Source organism: Podarcis pityusensis (assembly GCF_964106645.2).
Source record: "Podarcis pityusensis genome assembly, chromosome: 1".
Lineage (NCBI taxonomy): Eukaryota > Metazoa > Chordata > Lepidosauria > Squamata > Lacertidae > Podarcis > Podarcis pityusensis.
This window is the reverse complement of record NC_138028.1, coordinates 86,354,556-86,368,139: the sequence shown is the minus strand read 5'-3', so window position 1 is coordinate 86,368,139 and position 13,584 is coordinate 86,354,556. Positions and strand designations below refer to the sequence as shown.

Here is a 13,584-nt window from a genome sequence, read left to right as displayed (position 1 = left end):
ACTCCCAATCATTTTGCCTACTTTTGTTTGCAGTTTGCCTCCTTGGATTCATGGAAGAAAAGCCGGATAATATACATTTTTAAAAACAAACAGTAAAATAAGGAGAACTTGGTCTTGGCCAGTGCCAGTTCCCCCTTCTGGCAATACCTGAAGCAGGTTGTTCTCCCCTGTTGCTTGTGGCTAGCTATGACCAGGCACCCCTTTTATCTTTACGTGCAGTTCTGGTCCTGCCTCAGAGCCTTGATCTTGATGCAAGTGCTTGCTGTCTTCACCTCCCCATCTACACATACTAAACATAACCCAGTTGGGATTGGCCTCTCCTCCCCACTGTGGAGAATTCCTGGAGAATGAGTCAGGCTCCTAAAAAGAGAATGGTTGCTGTCCCCTCCCCTCTCAGTTTATCTCCACTACTTGTAGCCTGAACTCAGTGACACAAGCCTTATTGGCTCTTGGCAAGAAAGGAAATGGTTACAGGTGCCCACTGCCAGCAGAAAGCCAGCTGTGGCAGTGTCTCTGGTTGGTCAAAACTCCCAAAACTTCAGGGGATAGATAGCCCGTTCCTATCAAGATCATTTTCTCAATCTAGCAGGGGGACCGTTTGCTCCAAAAGGGAATATATAAACATAAAAGTTAAAAACCTTACACTTCGCAGAGCAAGCAAAGTAGTGTGGAGGTGCCTGCTTTTCCTTTGCAGCTGAATAGCAGCTCTGTGTGCTCTAGCAAAAAAATTAAAACTAACAGTAGGGTAATACCTTTATTGTGACCAAGAAAAGATCCAACAAAATGCAATATCCAGTTTAAAAGGAGTAAAATTTGCCCTTTGTGGAAAAATAACACCAGACAGTGTGTTGAGCAGCCTTCTCCTCATTATAAAATGTAACTTAAAAAAAAAAAAAAAAGCATTGTGGGAGATCTGATCATAGATCAGCATACACACCAAAAATACAGGCTTGGTGGCAGCAGGGGATTTGCATGCTGGAGAAAACTTTGTTAGCTGCCAAAACAGATTTCATGTTGCACCGCTGTAATGGGTATGAGTTACTCGTGCGTAAACTGGTGCCTCTCTAGGCTAATTTGCCTTGTTAAACCTTTCTGACTGCACAGCCCTTTCTCATCGTGGCTGCCTCAGTCGCTGGCAGAATCCGTCAGTGGGCGTTTCTTGAACCTCTTCCAACATAAAAGTTGTTTGACACCCAGTCTCCTCCTCCTCTCACTGCGCGGGAGTCTTCTGCGCAGGGAGGGCGTGGGTAGCGGAGGACCTGTGCCCTCCTCACTGAGGTCCAGTGAAGAGTCCTGGAGCCCTCTCTCAGATTCCCCCATCTGCCCCCCTTTATCCCTGGTGTTGCGCTGATTTGCTTCCCCCTCTACTGAGCTGTTTCTCCCCCTGCTGCTGGGTCCTTCGCCAGCATCATCTAGGAGCCTCCCCTTCGCCTCTCGCTCCGATGTCAGTTCCCTGACAACCAAGGACCCTTTGGATACTGAAGACAACTGTGGCTGTTCTCCCTTGAAGCACACATCCACTGTAGTCCTTAGGAAAGTTTGTATATTGGTTAGTGGCCATCAAACAGCAAAAATTACTTACAGACCTTTCGTTTAGTTTATACTCACTTACCTGAGAGTGGCCGGTCTTGAAGAATACTCAGTTTTGAGTTGACATGTATTGCTAGAGATGTTCTAGGCCTCTAAACCATCTTGCTTGCCTCAAGGTGCCCACCTCAAAAGCAGTTACTATTTCAATATATAAAGGAGCTGGAGGACTTGATTAATGCTGCTCTACTCTTTGAAACCAGAGCAATTTCTCATTGTTTTATAGGGTGGTGGCAAAACAGAAAGCAAACCATAAGGGTATAGCTATGATATTTAAGATTGGAATGCATATGCTGCTTCTACACAAACTCTGCATAAGAGGTATGGTGACCATAGGAAGATAGTTATGGATTACCGCATTTCAACAATATCCTGAATAATGGTGGCTTTGCTAAAGTGCTCATATGAAATCAAGGTTTATTGAAAGCCAGGGCAATTTTGAAACTTAGCTGGACATATTAAGCAGCAAGAAACTCTGGAGAGCTGTCAGATTTCTCAAACCTCACATTCTTCTTCCAAAATCTCACGTATTTATCCAGATATGCCAGTAAACTATCTCTTGGATTTAAAAACCTTCAACACTGAAGCAGCTTTTGGAGCTCTGCCTTCAACCAGTGGACACATTCATCAGTGTAACTGTGTTTTATGAACTATTGCCCCTTGTATATAGTTCCAGAAGATGCACTGCTGGCTACATACCTGGCTAAAGTGGCTGGTTGGCTTGTTTAAACTTATCTACGTATTTGCTTAGCAATACTGCTGAGTCTGTAACTTTTAAAGTAGCTGTTTTAAAGGAAGTGTGGCCACAAATCCCAGAGATTAGGAATCTAATTGACAGGATAGTTTTATGTGAATTACAGATTCTGTTTGGATATCTCTGAAAGACTGTAAGGTGGTTGTTTTTTGCTAGGCAAGAAAAGATTAATTAGATTTGCCCACATGACATTATGGCAGCTTAAGCAAATCAGATATATTACAACTGCATATCTGCCTGGAATAGCACACATATGCTATTCCTACCTCCCATGCTGAGCAAAAAAACCAAACCAGTTTTCTTTGCTTGCAGAGCAGAAAAGCTATGATTTATGACAGGCCCAGTTTTCACGCCTTGCTAAGTCAAACTATGGAGTAGCCCTCCTCCATAGCGGCTACTGCAGCCAAGCTGCTGTGAGTTAAGCCACAGTTTGGCTTAGCATTACTTCTTAATCTGGGCTCCTCGTTCCTCTCACTCCAGACAAACCATGAGTGGTAAGCCACAGAACAAACATTGCCAAGACCTCATGGTCTGTTTGGAGCAAGATAAACCACAAGCTGTGGTCTGGATGCATCACTAAGCCAAACTGTAGGTTAGCTCAAATCAGTGCAGTGGCACCAGGACCAGAGGAGCAGAAAAAAGGCCACAATCTTCTCTCCAGGAACATGCCCATTTGCTCATTTGTGTTAAGCCATAGCAAAATGGGCCAGATTCTAGGAAATTTATCTAGCAGTGTATGTGCTCCACACTTTCTTCCCACTTTTTTTTAACCTCAGTCAGTTTATTAGATTCACTATAATGGGCCTTGTATAAGAAATTTAGGTGAAGTGAGGCAATCACTCTACAGAGGTTGATGTTTGTTCTCCTATTCCTCTCAAGAATTTGGTGTTGACAGCAGAAACTCACATGGCTTTCCAGGGTCTAAATACCAACCTGGAGAAAATTTGCTTGTATGGTATTTCTTAGATAAGCAAACCTGCTTAGTGGCAGCTTAGAGGAGCAGGGCTCACCTAGACTCAAAAATCCCTAAAGCACCCAACATTACCTTTACTGCCACCCGAGTTATATCACAACAGTCATGACCACATACTTGCACTTGAATCATTTATTTTGTTTTATTTTTAAAAAAATATCTTTAATTTAGCAGTGTGAGTTAAATTGGACTCATGGCATCCTTTTGAAAATGTATATCCTCCTCTGGATCTTTCCGATGCACACTTCAGAAGACCCAAACAACCACTAGTGCCCTCTGTGCAGCATTAAATTGACCACTGACATTTCACTCTGAGCAGAATAAATCCATCTGAAGAAGATAGTTGTGTTAAGCAAGTTGAGACAGCAGCTACTCGAGCTTCAAATCCCGAAATGTGGAAGGTGCTGAGATGGCTTCTCCTCTATCCCAGAGCAATCTTCTCCCATTCCCGAAACACTTGGGCAGAATTCTATGCCCTTCTGCACAGGGTGGCTCCTCACAAGTCATAGCACATCTTTTTGTTGCTCTCAGTATCAAGCTCTATAGCACACTGCTTGGAGGATCCACCTTAGCAAGATAAAACCAACCAATGAGGCTTCTATTTACTGCAATAGTTTGCTTTAGGGGAAAAGAAAACCACCAGGACAAGGAAATAAGTTCATTACAAAGCACTACATAGGAAGTTACCTTATACTGAGTCAGACCATTGGTCCATCTACCTCAGCACCGTTTATGGTGACTTGGCAAAGGTTCTCCAAGGTTTCAGCCATGAGTCTTTTCCACCTTATTTGGGAACCTGGGATTTTGTGCATGCAAAGCATATGCATATGCTGAAGGGTGATATTTGGCCAGAAATGCAATGCCTTTTCCCTAAATTGAGTTCCACCAATTTACATTGAGCGATCCATGACATTTTGTGCAGAGTAGTACCCACCTAAGGTTCAAATACTGATGGGGCATGGGGGAAGGAGAGAACCAGCAATGCCTGTTAATACCAGGAAACAGAGATAGCTGTGTAGACCACATTGGAGGAGTGCTGAACACCTGTTTGCTCATAATTACTGAAGTCAGGAAGGGTGGGTGGTGGTGGCAAGAGTATAAGGCGGCTCAGGGAGACGGCCAGCTGGGAGGATTCTTTAGGACACTCGAAGAGGCCTCTCCACTTTCACACTTCTACACAGCTAGCTCTTTTAGGTCATTCAATACAATCCTAGGAGTCAGGCTAGTTCACAGAAGATTGTCGCTATGAGATTTGAGAGGGACACATTAGGCACCAACCTCCTACAGAGCGCAAAGAAGGGACATGACACTCAGTTTTCAGTAGGGGACAGTGAAATAAAACCTGTTGCAGGGCTAGGACACATAGGTCGGTTCCTAAAAGAGGATTCAAAATGCAAGCCTTCATTTTTGTGTACCAGGCAAACAGGGAGAGAGGTTTTAACCAAGTTAAAACTGAACATATATTGAGGATGTTAGCAGTAGGAAGCCAACTCTACCTCTACCCTTGTTTTATTACCTTACTAGAAACTGGCTTGCCCTCCTTTTGCTAATGCACTGCCTCACCAAGATCTCAGCACCTGCCTGGCTTGGCTTGCAGAAAGGGCATAAGAAATTAAAACAAAAATTCAACACTCAAGTCTCCTAAAGGATTAGACTGTCTTCTGTTGGCTTTTTGGAGAAAAGGCTGTCTCGCAATAGAGATTAGTGCAACACACCCTTCCCCTCTGTTTACAAAGTTTTGCAGGGAAGGTTGATAACTGTCAACTGATGAAGCTAGTAGCCAGGAACATATAGAGTATGAACTTGGAAGAAGCAAGCCGTCTCCACTTCTATCTTCCCAACCTCAGCGACAGCCAAGCTGGCTAAGAGAAGAGCCAAGCTGGAGAGAAGTTATGATGAATCTGAAGGGGATGGAAATAACAAGCCAAGGGGAAAAGAAGCTTTAATTCAGGGGATCATGCCATAAAGGTCTCACCAAGATAGATACCTGTGTTAATACAGCCAGTGAAGTAAGACAGAAACGCAAGGTAAGTCACTGTCTGCAAGGCAGACTCTGAAATGATTTCTAGCAACTCATTCCCTGGCATGATGCAAGGAGAGCTGCTGCTTCTACTGCTAAGGCCCCAGGAGAAAGCACAACTATATCCAGTGTGCCTGGCTTGGCTTCCAACTCTCTGTTTCCCAGCTTTTCTGCTCTTAAGAGCTTAGTCACTGAGGTTACTTAGGATAAGCAAATGACAGTTGTAGTAAGAAAGAGGTGCCCTGTTGCTTTGGTGTTATGTGCTCTGGGGAATCTCACCCCTCTGCAATGACTTGAACCACTTTAACAATAAATGCACACTGCATCTATATTCTAGATTGCAGCTGCTGTATCCAGTTGTATCCAGGAGATTTCCAGGACTGTGTGATTCATAAATACTGCCCTGACCAATGGAGAAGCAATCTATTTGGAGAGATGCACTGTAGGAATGATGCCTTCCTTTTTCTGGCCATTTATATCACAAGTAGCCACCTAAACACATCTCTCCATCATAGTGAGAAATACTTACAGGCATTTGGAATATCATTACTGCTACATGGAAAAAATAGAAGACTGCACAGTGATGCATCAGGGGACTTGCATGCCTCATGCTGTCCATAGCATCTGACTGTGTGTGTGTGTGTGTGTGTGTGTAAAATGAGACAAAAGGACTCCTATCCTTCATTAAGAATAAATATTTCTTGCAGCCAAAGTTGTTGAGTTCACCCTCAAGGCTCAGAATTTAGCAGCTTCCTGCACGTGGTGTCTGAGTACAGGCAGGAAATGCTCCTAAGTGTCAAGGTATCAGGAGTCAAGCAGAGCAACAGATGCATTTATCAGTGCCCAGGGATCAGGACAGCAAACGGCCCTTGCTGGCTGTAAGTGCAAGTTTACTAACACATTCCGGACATATGCACACAACTGAAAAGTGTACCTAAAGCTGGGATCCAGTACCAGATTCAGATTAGGAGTAAAGTATAACAAGTGAAGAAAAGGCAGAATTCTCCAGCAGTAAGGAGAAGGCACTGACTGATCAGAAATAACACTGACTGAGGTGGCAGTACTTAAAGCAAGAATTATACAGCCAAGCACCACTTGGGCTAAATTATAGTCTTCTTTAGGGGTAAAGAACTGGAGAGTGTTCTAGGGTATATATGAATGCTAGGAGGATTAACACAGATAACCACCTGACCCTAAACCAGAGAGGAACAAGAAGCAGCCACCTTAGCACACCTTTTTCTGAGTCCCAGCACAAAGCTAAAACCGAAAGGAGATGCTCCCCCTGTCTTAAGAAACCACCGCCAGTGCTTAAGCTACACAGTTGTGCTTTGGACCAGCACACTGCAAAATCTGCTTCTCCCGAGTAAAAAGTAAGTAGAAAATACCTTCCATAACTAAAGTCCATCAGGAAATCTGTACCCAGGAACTAAGTAAACATGGGTGTGTACCTAGAGAATAAGAATATTCTTGGACTCCCCACCACCTCCCTCACTGTTTAAGCCTATTTCTCTTATGGCCATGCACCAGAGAGTTTATGAAAAAATCTGCCTGATTTACTGGTGTTAAGCCATTCTTAAGTTTGTTTTCCCATCTGTTCAGCTAATAAGGAATTTGTGTCATGTTGTGAATACATGGGTTATTATGTCAATTACAAACATGCAATTGCCTCATGGTAGCAGCTCATTTCACAAATGGTCATTGAGGTTGTCAGTGTCTGGCGAAACCTAGTATGTCGGCACTTAACAGCGAGAGGCACTTATGGCTCAAGTGGTGACGATCATGGCAAGGTCAATAAACTATAAGGAACTCACACTAAAAGTTAAATAGGTTTTCCAAGCTTCTGTGTTTAGCAACTTCCTTTGTCATAAAAAAAAACTATAAACAGAGCATTTGTCCCTTTTAACCAAGTTAAACATCTCCTCTTCGACCCAATTCCCTTTCCAAAAAAATAGTTCTACGTGGGCGTGCCGGACGAAAGGTCCTCCCATCCTTCTATGCTGGCTCTCCTAGCTTCCGTTGAGGTAGGTCACGTACGCCCCCTCCTGAGACCATAAGGAAGGGGAAGTTGGCCACTCACTTAGTCCCCCGTCACTTCACTAGGCTTGAGTTGCTGAGGGTCTGAGGGATTGTGGGTTTCTTGAGACTTCCAGCTGTGTATTTAATCTGAGGTAAGCTTTGAGTGCAAGGGTTTGGCTCAGAGCTTCGGACTGGCTCCTCCCCATCTCGCTGGACAAGGATTTTGCTGTTGGGAAGAAGACAGAACCTGAGAGAGAGGCAGATCTGTCTTGCAGCACAGAATAGAGCACACACAGAGAGAACCACTTCCATAGCATATCATTTTCACCCGTCTGAAGGAAACGGCAGTCTTTCTATTACTACTGTGTCATCCCTGTATTTGATGGGAAAGAAGGATTTCGGGCTTATGGCTCACCACTGCCTAGGCCTGATTACCACAATGTGCTGTACCTCGGGCTGCCTTGAAAACAGTCTAGAAACTTCAGCTGCTCCAAAATAGGGCAGCAAGATTGTTAACAGGAAGTGGCTGAAAAATTAAATCATGCCTGTGCTTTGTTATCTACACTGGCTTCTAATCTATTCCAGGGGACAATTCAAAGTGCAAGTACTAACTTTTCAAGCCCTAAAACAGAGATGGAGAATCTGTGACCCTCCAGATGTTCTGGGACTAGAACGCCAATCATCCCTGACCATGGGCCATGCTGGCTAGAATGAGACGAAGGCCAACAACTTCTGGAAGGCTGCAGGTTCTCCATTCCTGCCCTAAATAACCTGGGGCTAGGTTATCTGAAGGACATGGGTGGCGCTGTGGGTTAAACCACAGAGCCTAGGACTTGCCAATCAGAAGGTCGGCGGTTCGAATCCCTGCGACGGGGTGAGCTCCCGTTGCTCGGTTCCTGCTCCTGCCAACCTAGCAGTTCGAAAGCACATCAAAGTGCAAGTAGATAAATAGGTACCGCTCCGGCGGGAAGGTAAACGGCATTTCCGTGCGCTGCTCTGGTTCACCAGAAGTGGCTTAGTCATGCTGGCCACATGCCCCGGAAGCTGTCTGCGAACAAATGGTGGCTCCCTGGGCCAATAAAGCGAGATGAGCACTGCAACCCCAGAGTCTGTCACGACTGGACCCAATGGTCAGGGGTCCCTTTACCTTTACCTTTAGGTTATCTGAAGGACTATCTCCTCCCATATATACAGCCCAACCTGAAAATCATCTTTAAAAGTCCACCCCTGCCAAGTGAGGTGAGGTGAGGCAGGTGCCGACTTTTCAGTAGCCATAGGTCAAGGCCTTTTATTCAGCTAGGCTTTCCTACTTAAAAACATGGTCAAAAGTTTTTTTTAGACATTTGGTACTACTGGTTCCTCTGTTGCTGGTTTTATTTTATTTTATTTAGTTTTGTTTGTGATTTTGTGTTCATGTTGTTTTTACATGTTTTTTTAAAGTACACTGCCCAGAATACTTAGTGTTACAGGTTAGTATAAAAATGCTACAAATAATTATTTATGTCAGATATATACCGAAGTAAAAATAAGAAAGGCTAAGACAACGGCCTGGTTTGAACTTAACACGAAATCCTAGCTTGTAGCTACATGATCGAAGCTGCCTGACCATACATGGGCTCAGGGCTACTCAAGGAAAATTAAGATTGGCACTGTATCCAGCCTCCATGATTTTTTTAAAAGAAGGAGTTGCAAGTCAGAATGGCAGAAAAGTCTCACAGCCACTGCAGAGTGCCTCAGTGGGCACCACACTGAAAAAGCCCAGTTGAAACTAACTATAGTTTGCCCTTACTGGATATAATGATTAACCACAGTTAGTTTAAACCCAGAAGCAGATGCTTCTAATTTAATCCTCTGGCACATCCTAACAGGGGCAGAAAGTAGCACATAAACGGTTAAGATCACGCTTGTCAAAAGGGTAATATATCAGGGGAGGGAAGTAAGGAATATAAAGGTGGCATATAAGTAACAAAGAAGAGTTTCCTTTTTCTCTATGTATTCATGAGAAGGTTAACATGCATTAAAATATATTAACCATGGCTACAATCCTACACACAACCACCTGGGAATAAATCCCATTGAATGCAGTGGGGATTACTTCAGAGCAGACTTGCAAAGAATTGTACTATAAGGGAACGGATGAAAAATCATGGACAAACCCCAACTGGAAATGTATTGAGATATAACAGCGGCTGGTTCTCGCAATCTCACCTGGTTCTGCCTAATTCCATCTTGCTCAAGCCATTCACAGGGAGTTCATTCTTCATATAGAGATGGGATCTTGGAATTGACCACTGAAGTTGAGAGAGTGCAGAGTTAGACAGCTAGTGAATGTTCCTTTCTTAGCTCCCAGCATACCTCAAACTTAGTGAAGCAAAGAGAAGGTGCTTCAGGCAGTAAGACAACCACCAATATAGAGCCACTTGATTAGTAACAAGTAGTTCTGATGGGCACCCTCATGAAAAAGCAGAACATATCTAAGGTATGAGGAAAGGCAAAGAGGGCCCACCCTTACCATCACTGTGGATTCTGTCACCACTCCATTATGAAAGCCTTTGTGACACCAGTTTCTGAGCAGATCCACCCCTGCAGAAAGGAACACCACAGAACGAATGCTAGTTCACATGTGAAATTTTGAGGGCTATTACTAAGCAACTGCCCTGGATGTAAGAAGGCAGTGGGTACAAGTAATGCAGGGCCTTGATACTGAGCAACCCAAACACACACACACACACACACACACACACACACACACAAGTTTTAAAATCAAGCTGCAATGGTATGATGCTCATTTGAAGATGTTTAACTTCCTGGTCTTTTCTATGGAATTATCTGGATACACTCAAGAGAAGCAGGTAACACTGATGAACAGGAAGGCTCTGGGTGAGGGTGTGGGCTTAAAGATAGCCAATAGAAACCAATGAAAGGACAAAGGGGTGGGCAAGAATAAAGAAAGACTTCTGCCCTAACGCCAAAGATGTGGCTGCAAGGTGTGGGGAGTGGGGAAGATGACAGAAATGACCCAACAAGAAGCAACACTCAAACCACACTAGCAACCTGTAAGGATGACAGATAATAATGCTATGTGAAAGAGCACAGACAGCTCTGGGTTAGAAAGCAAGGTATGCAGTCTACTTATAAAGGGCTGGATCAAACAACTAACTGCTTATCCTAGAAGGGAGCTTGCAAGAAGGAGGTGATGGGAACTTTTTTACCTTTGACCTTATTCACGAAATATTTCAGCTCCCACTGGGAAGTAAGGATGTTGTAGTATCGCGGCTGCTCAAAGAAACGTAGGTAGTGCATGGAGAAGCGCGAGGGGAAAACTCGCTCAAACTGTCCACGTCGAGCGAATTCATCCTCTGTCTCTACTAGGACACGTACATCATCTGGTGTTAGAACATCTAGGATGGTGGAATAGAACTCCTGCAGCCAAGAGGGACAGGGAAACACCTTGGTTTTCCAGGAGGTAACTGCACAAGTCTACATGCATGCCACTTTCAGTTCTCTAAAACTACTATGATTGCCACTCTAGGATGGTGGCCACGCAACACATATTCCCCTCCCACTGTGACAGCAGTGGAAAGACAGAAGAGAGATATTCAAATAGGAATTTGTTTGGGGGGGGGGTGAAGAAGAAAAGGCAGGGTTCTTGGTTATGGTTCCCAAATGCTTCTTGTACCGCTTGAACAAACTAAACCAAAAAGCATGTGTGTAAGTAAGAAATGGGAAATCTTACTGCTTCAAGGCACACCCATTATAACAATGGCAACCAGTGGCTATGGCCTATTGGGTCTTAACTATACAGTGGTACCTCAGGTTAAGTACTTAATTCGTTCCGGAGATCTGTTCTTAACCTGAAACTGTTCTTAACCTGAAGCACCACTTTAGCTAATGGGGCCGGGCCGCCGGAGCACAATTTCTGTTCTTATCCTGAAGCAAAGTTCTTAACCTGAAGCACTATTTCTGGGTTAGCGGAGTGTGTAACCTGAAGCGTATGTAACCCCAGGTACCACTGTCGTTTGTAACATTTTCTTAAGCTATGCTGTGTGTTTGATGGGCTTAAGGTTTGACACTAGCCTTCCTCTGAATACAGTTGAAATACAGCTCTTTATAACTTCCACACTTAGCCAAATCATATCCTATATGTCAAATACAACCTCCTTCAGATACCAGTCCTTCAGTGAATAAACAAGCACCTCCTCCTTGTGTGTGGATGCATCTTACCTGTTGGGACACATTTTCTGTCAGAAAAAGAGCTTGGTTGAACTCTTAAGCACTCCCCAAGCCAAGCGATTGTAATGATCATCTGCTAGCACGAGTCAATATTTCAGTGTAGCTACCTCTATGCTTTGTAACTCCTTGTCTAGTAATATTAGGCAGGCACCCTTACAGCCCTGCTAAAAACTTTTTTTTATTTCAGCAAGCCTAGCGAGAAACATAATTTAGTTATGTATACTTGTTTGATGATTTTATATTGTTTTATGCACACTACTTATGGTTTCATTTAATTAAACAGTTAATGAAATGATTCAAAGAAGAGCGGAGAACTCCAGCCCAAACATGCATGAGATCTCAGAATGAGGGCAGAGTATTTGGGGAAGGCGTGTTCTCGCCTACCTGATCAGGCACTTTTGAGGTCAGATAAAAAGCTCTTTTCGTTTTCTCAGAAGTGAACAGCTCCAAGGATGACTTACTCTTCTCCTTTGCGACACTATTCAAGCTGGGCACAGCAATAATTAAAGTTAGTTCAGAGAGAGTTAGTCAGTGCCCTCAATTCAGCCACCTATAGCCAGAATCATAAGCAATGCTCTGTTAAGCCAAAAGAAAGGAAAAAAGCCTCAAATGATCCATGGAGACATAGATCAAGGATGGGGAACCTTAGGCATGGGGGCAGTGTGCAACCCTCCAGCCCCCCCATCTGGGCCCCAAGACTCTTCCCAGGCCATGCTCCCTTCCCCAGGCCCCATCCCTCACCAGCCTGCTTCATGCTTTCCCCAACCTGGTGCCCTCCAGGTGTTTGCTGCCATCCCTGACAGCTATTGTGGCTGAGCTGAGTTGGGGAGCAACACACAATTCCAGCTACCGAAGCCCAGTATTCCTGGCAATATGTCTGAGATCACCACCGCTGCTCAGCTTCCAAGGTTGCATGAGGTATTGCCCGGGTATTTTCAAGCCCATCTTGCAATTACATGGACTAGAAACGTGCTTTAAAAATAACAAAAGCAGAGATTCTTTGGATGTTTAATTCAGTTTCTGTACCAATAGCGTGACTGAATAAAATGCATAGTCCTATATACAGGCTACAGCTATGCTTCTGTGCTATAGCCACACATACTATTACCACAACAACTTTTCATCTCAGTCTTTCCAACTCAGGCCTCCTCACTCCCCTACTGAACAAGAACAATGCAAAAGATGAGATGCCCAGTAAAACGTCTCTTTCTGAGTTTGATCTCTAACCTAGTTGTAGAGCTGCTGGCACTTCCAGAGGGTGAAGCCACATCATCTGTGCTTGGCAACAGAAAACCAGCCAAATTAAGGGCATCTCTGACCATTTGACCCTTGATGCTCACATCCAGAGGAGAGTTTGAATGAAGGCTGCAGAGAGAACAAAACCCTGATTGGACAAGCCCATCTTCATGTCTTTGGCCCTAGCTTTGGCATTTCAGATAGCTGTTAAGTTTGATTTCCAAAAGAGAGAAAGGAGGAACTCCAAGGCAAGACAATCTCTCTCTTTTAGTATCCCCTCCCCCCTCATACCCACATGCATACACAATACACAGACATACCTACTAATCAGAGACACACTGTGTGATACAGTTCAATGTAAGTGTTGCCTCCCTCACATTAAGAGATGGAAGCCATCAGCACATGAAGTAAGGCATTGGCAAAACAGACGCATGCATCTGTGCATATAGGCCTAGCATACATCTGTGGGACAAACTGGAGGTAAAGGGTGTTCTTGAAATTGTAGTGAAATGTACTAAGTCAGAGTGCAAGCTGAAAAGTGCACCATGCACAACTTACCTGGGGGAAATATTGACTTCCAGAATCCATGGCTTAAGGTTCTCATCCAGCATGATATCAAACCCGAACAGCTCATGGCAGCAGTAAGGGCGTCTCACATACATCTTCACGAGATTGATTATGTAGGGCTCTGATCTAGAAAATGAAACATGTGCTAGGTTGTTCCTGAGCAGCAAAACTAGCATCTTATGCATCATCTTATGCCTC

At 44.1% G+C, this 13,584-nt stretch overlaps 1 protein-coding gene and 1 long non-coding RNA gene across 9 annotated transcripts in view; one reads left to right on the top strand and one right to left on the bottom strand.

Moving 5' to 3' along the window:
• Nucleotides 1-182: 182 nt before the first annotated feature.
• Nucleotides 183-5,020, top strand: LOC308481012. Its single transcript, XR_013988397.1, has 3 exons — nt 183-1,024; nt 1,466-4,820; nt 4,882-5,020. It is a non-coding gene; the product is annotated as an uncharacterized lncRNA (long non-coding RNA).
• TTLL4 (tubulin tyrosine ligase like 4) overlaps nt 3,432-13,584 on the bottom strand; it is a 29,425-nt gene continuing 19,272 nt past the window's right edge. For 5 of the 8 annotated variants that reach the window (XM_081012828.1, XM_081012830.1, XM_081012832.1 and 2 more), the window contains 7 exons: nt 13,378-13,512; nt 12,811-12,948; nt 11,968-12,070; nt 10,563-10,773; nt 9,863-9,933; nt 9,559-9,641; nt 5,240-7,576 (listed from right to left, as the gene is read on the bottom strand). In XM_081012828.1, coding sequence (XP_080868954.1) covers nt 7,423-7,576; nt 9,559-9,641; nt 9,863-9,933; nt 10,563-10,773; nt 11,968-12,070; nt 12,811-12,948; nt 13,378-13,512 — 895 coding nt within the window. In that variant the 3' untranslated portion in view covers nt 5,240-7,422. Of the gene's footprint in view, nt 3,882-4,830; nt 5,216-5,239; nt 7,577-9,558; nt 9,642-9,862; nt 9,934-10,562; nt 10,774-11,967; nt 12,071-12,810; nt 12,949-13,377; nt 13,513-13,584 lie in introns of those variants that run through there. The other 3 variants (XR_013988292.1, XM_081012833.1, XM_081012834.1) reach the window with 3 other exon arrangements.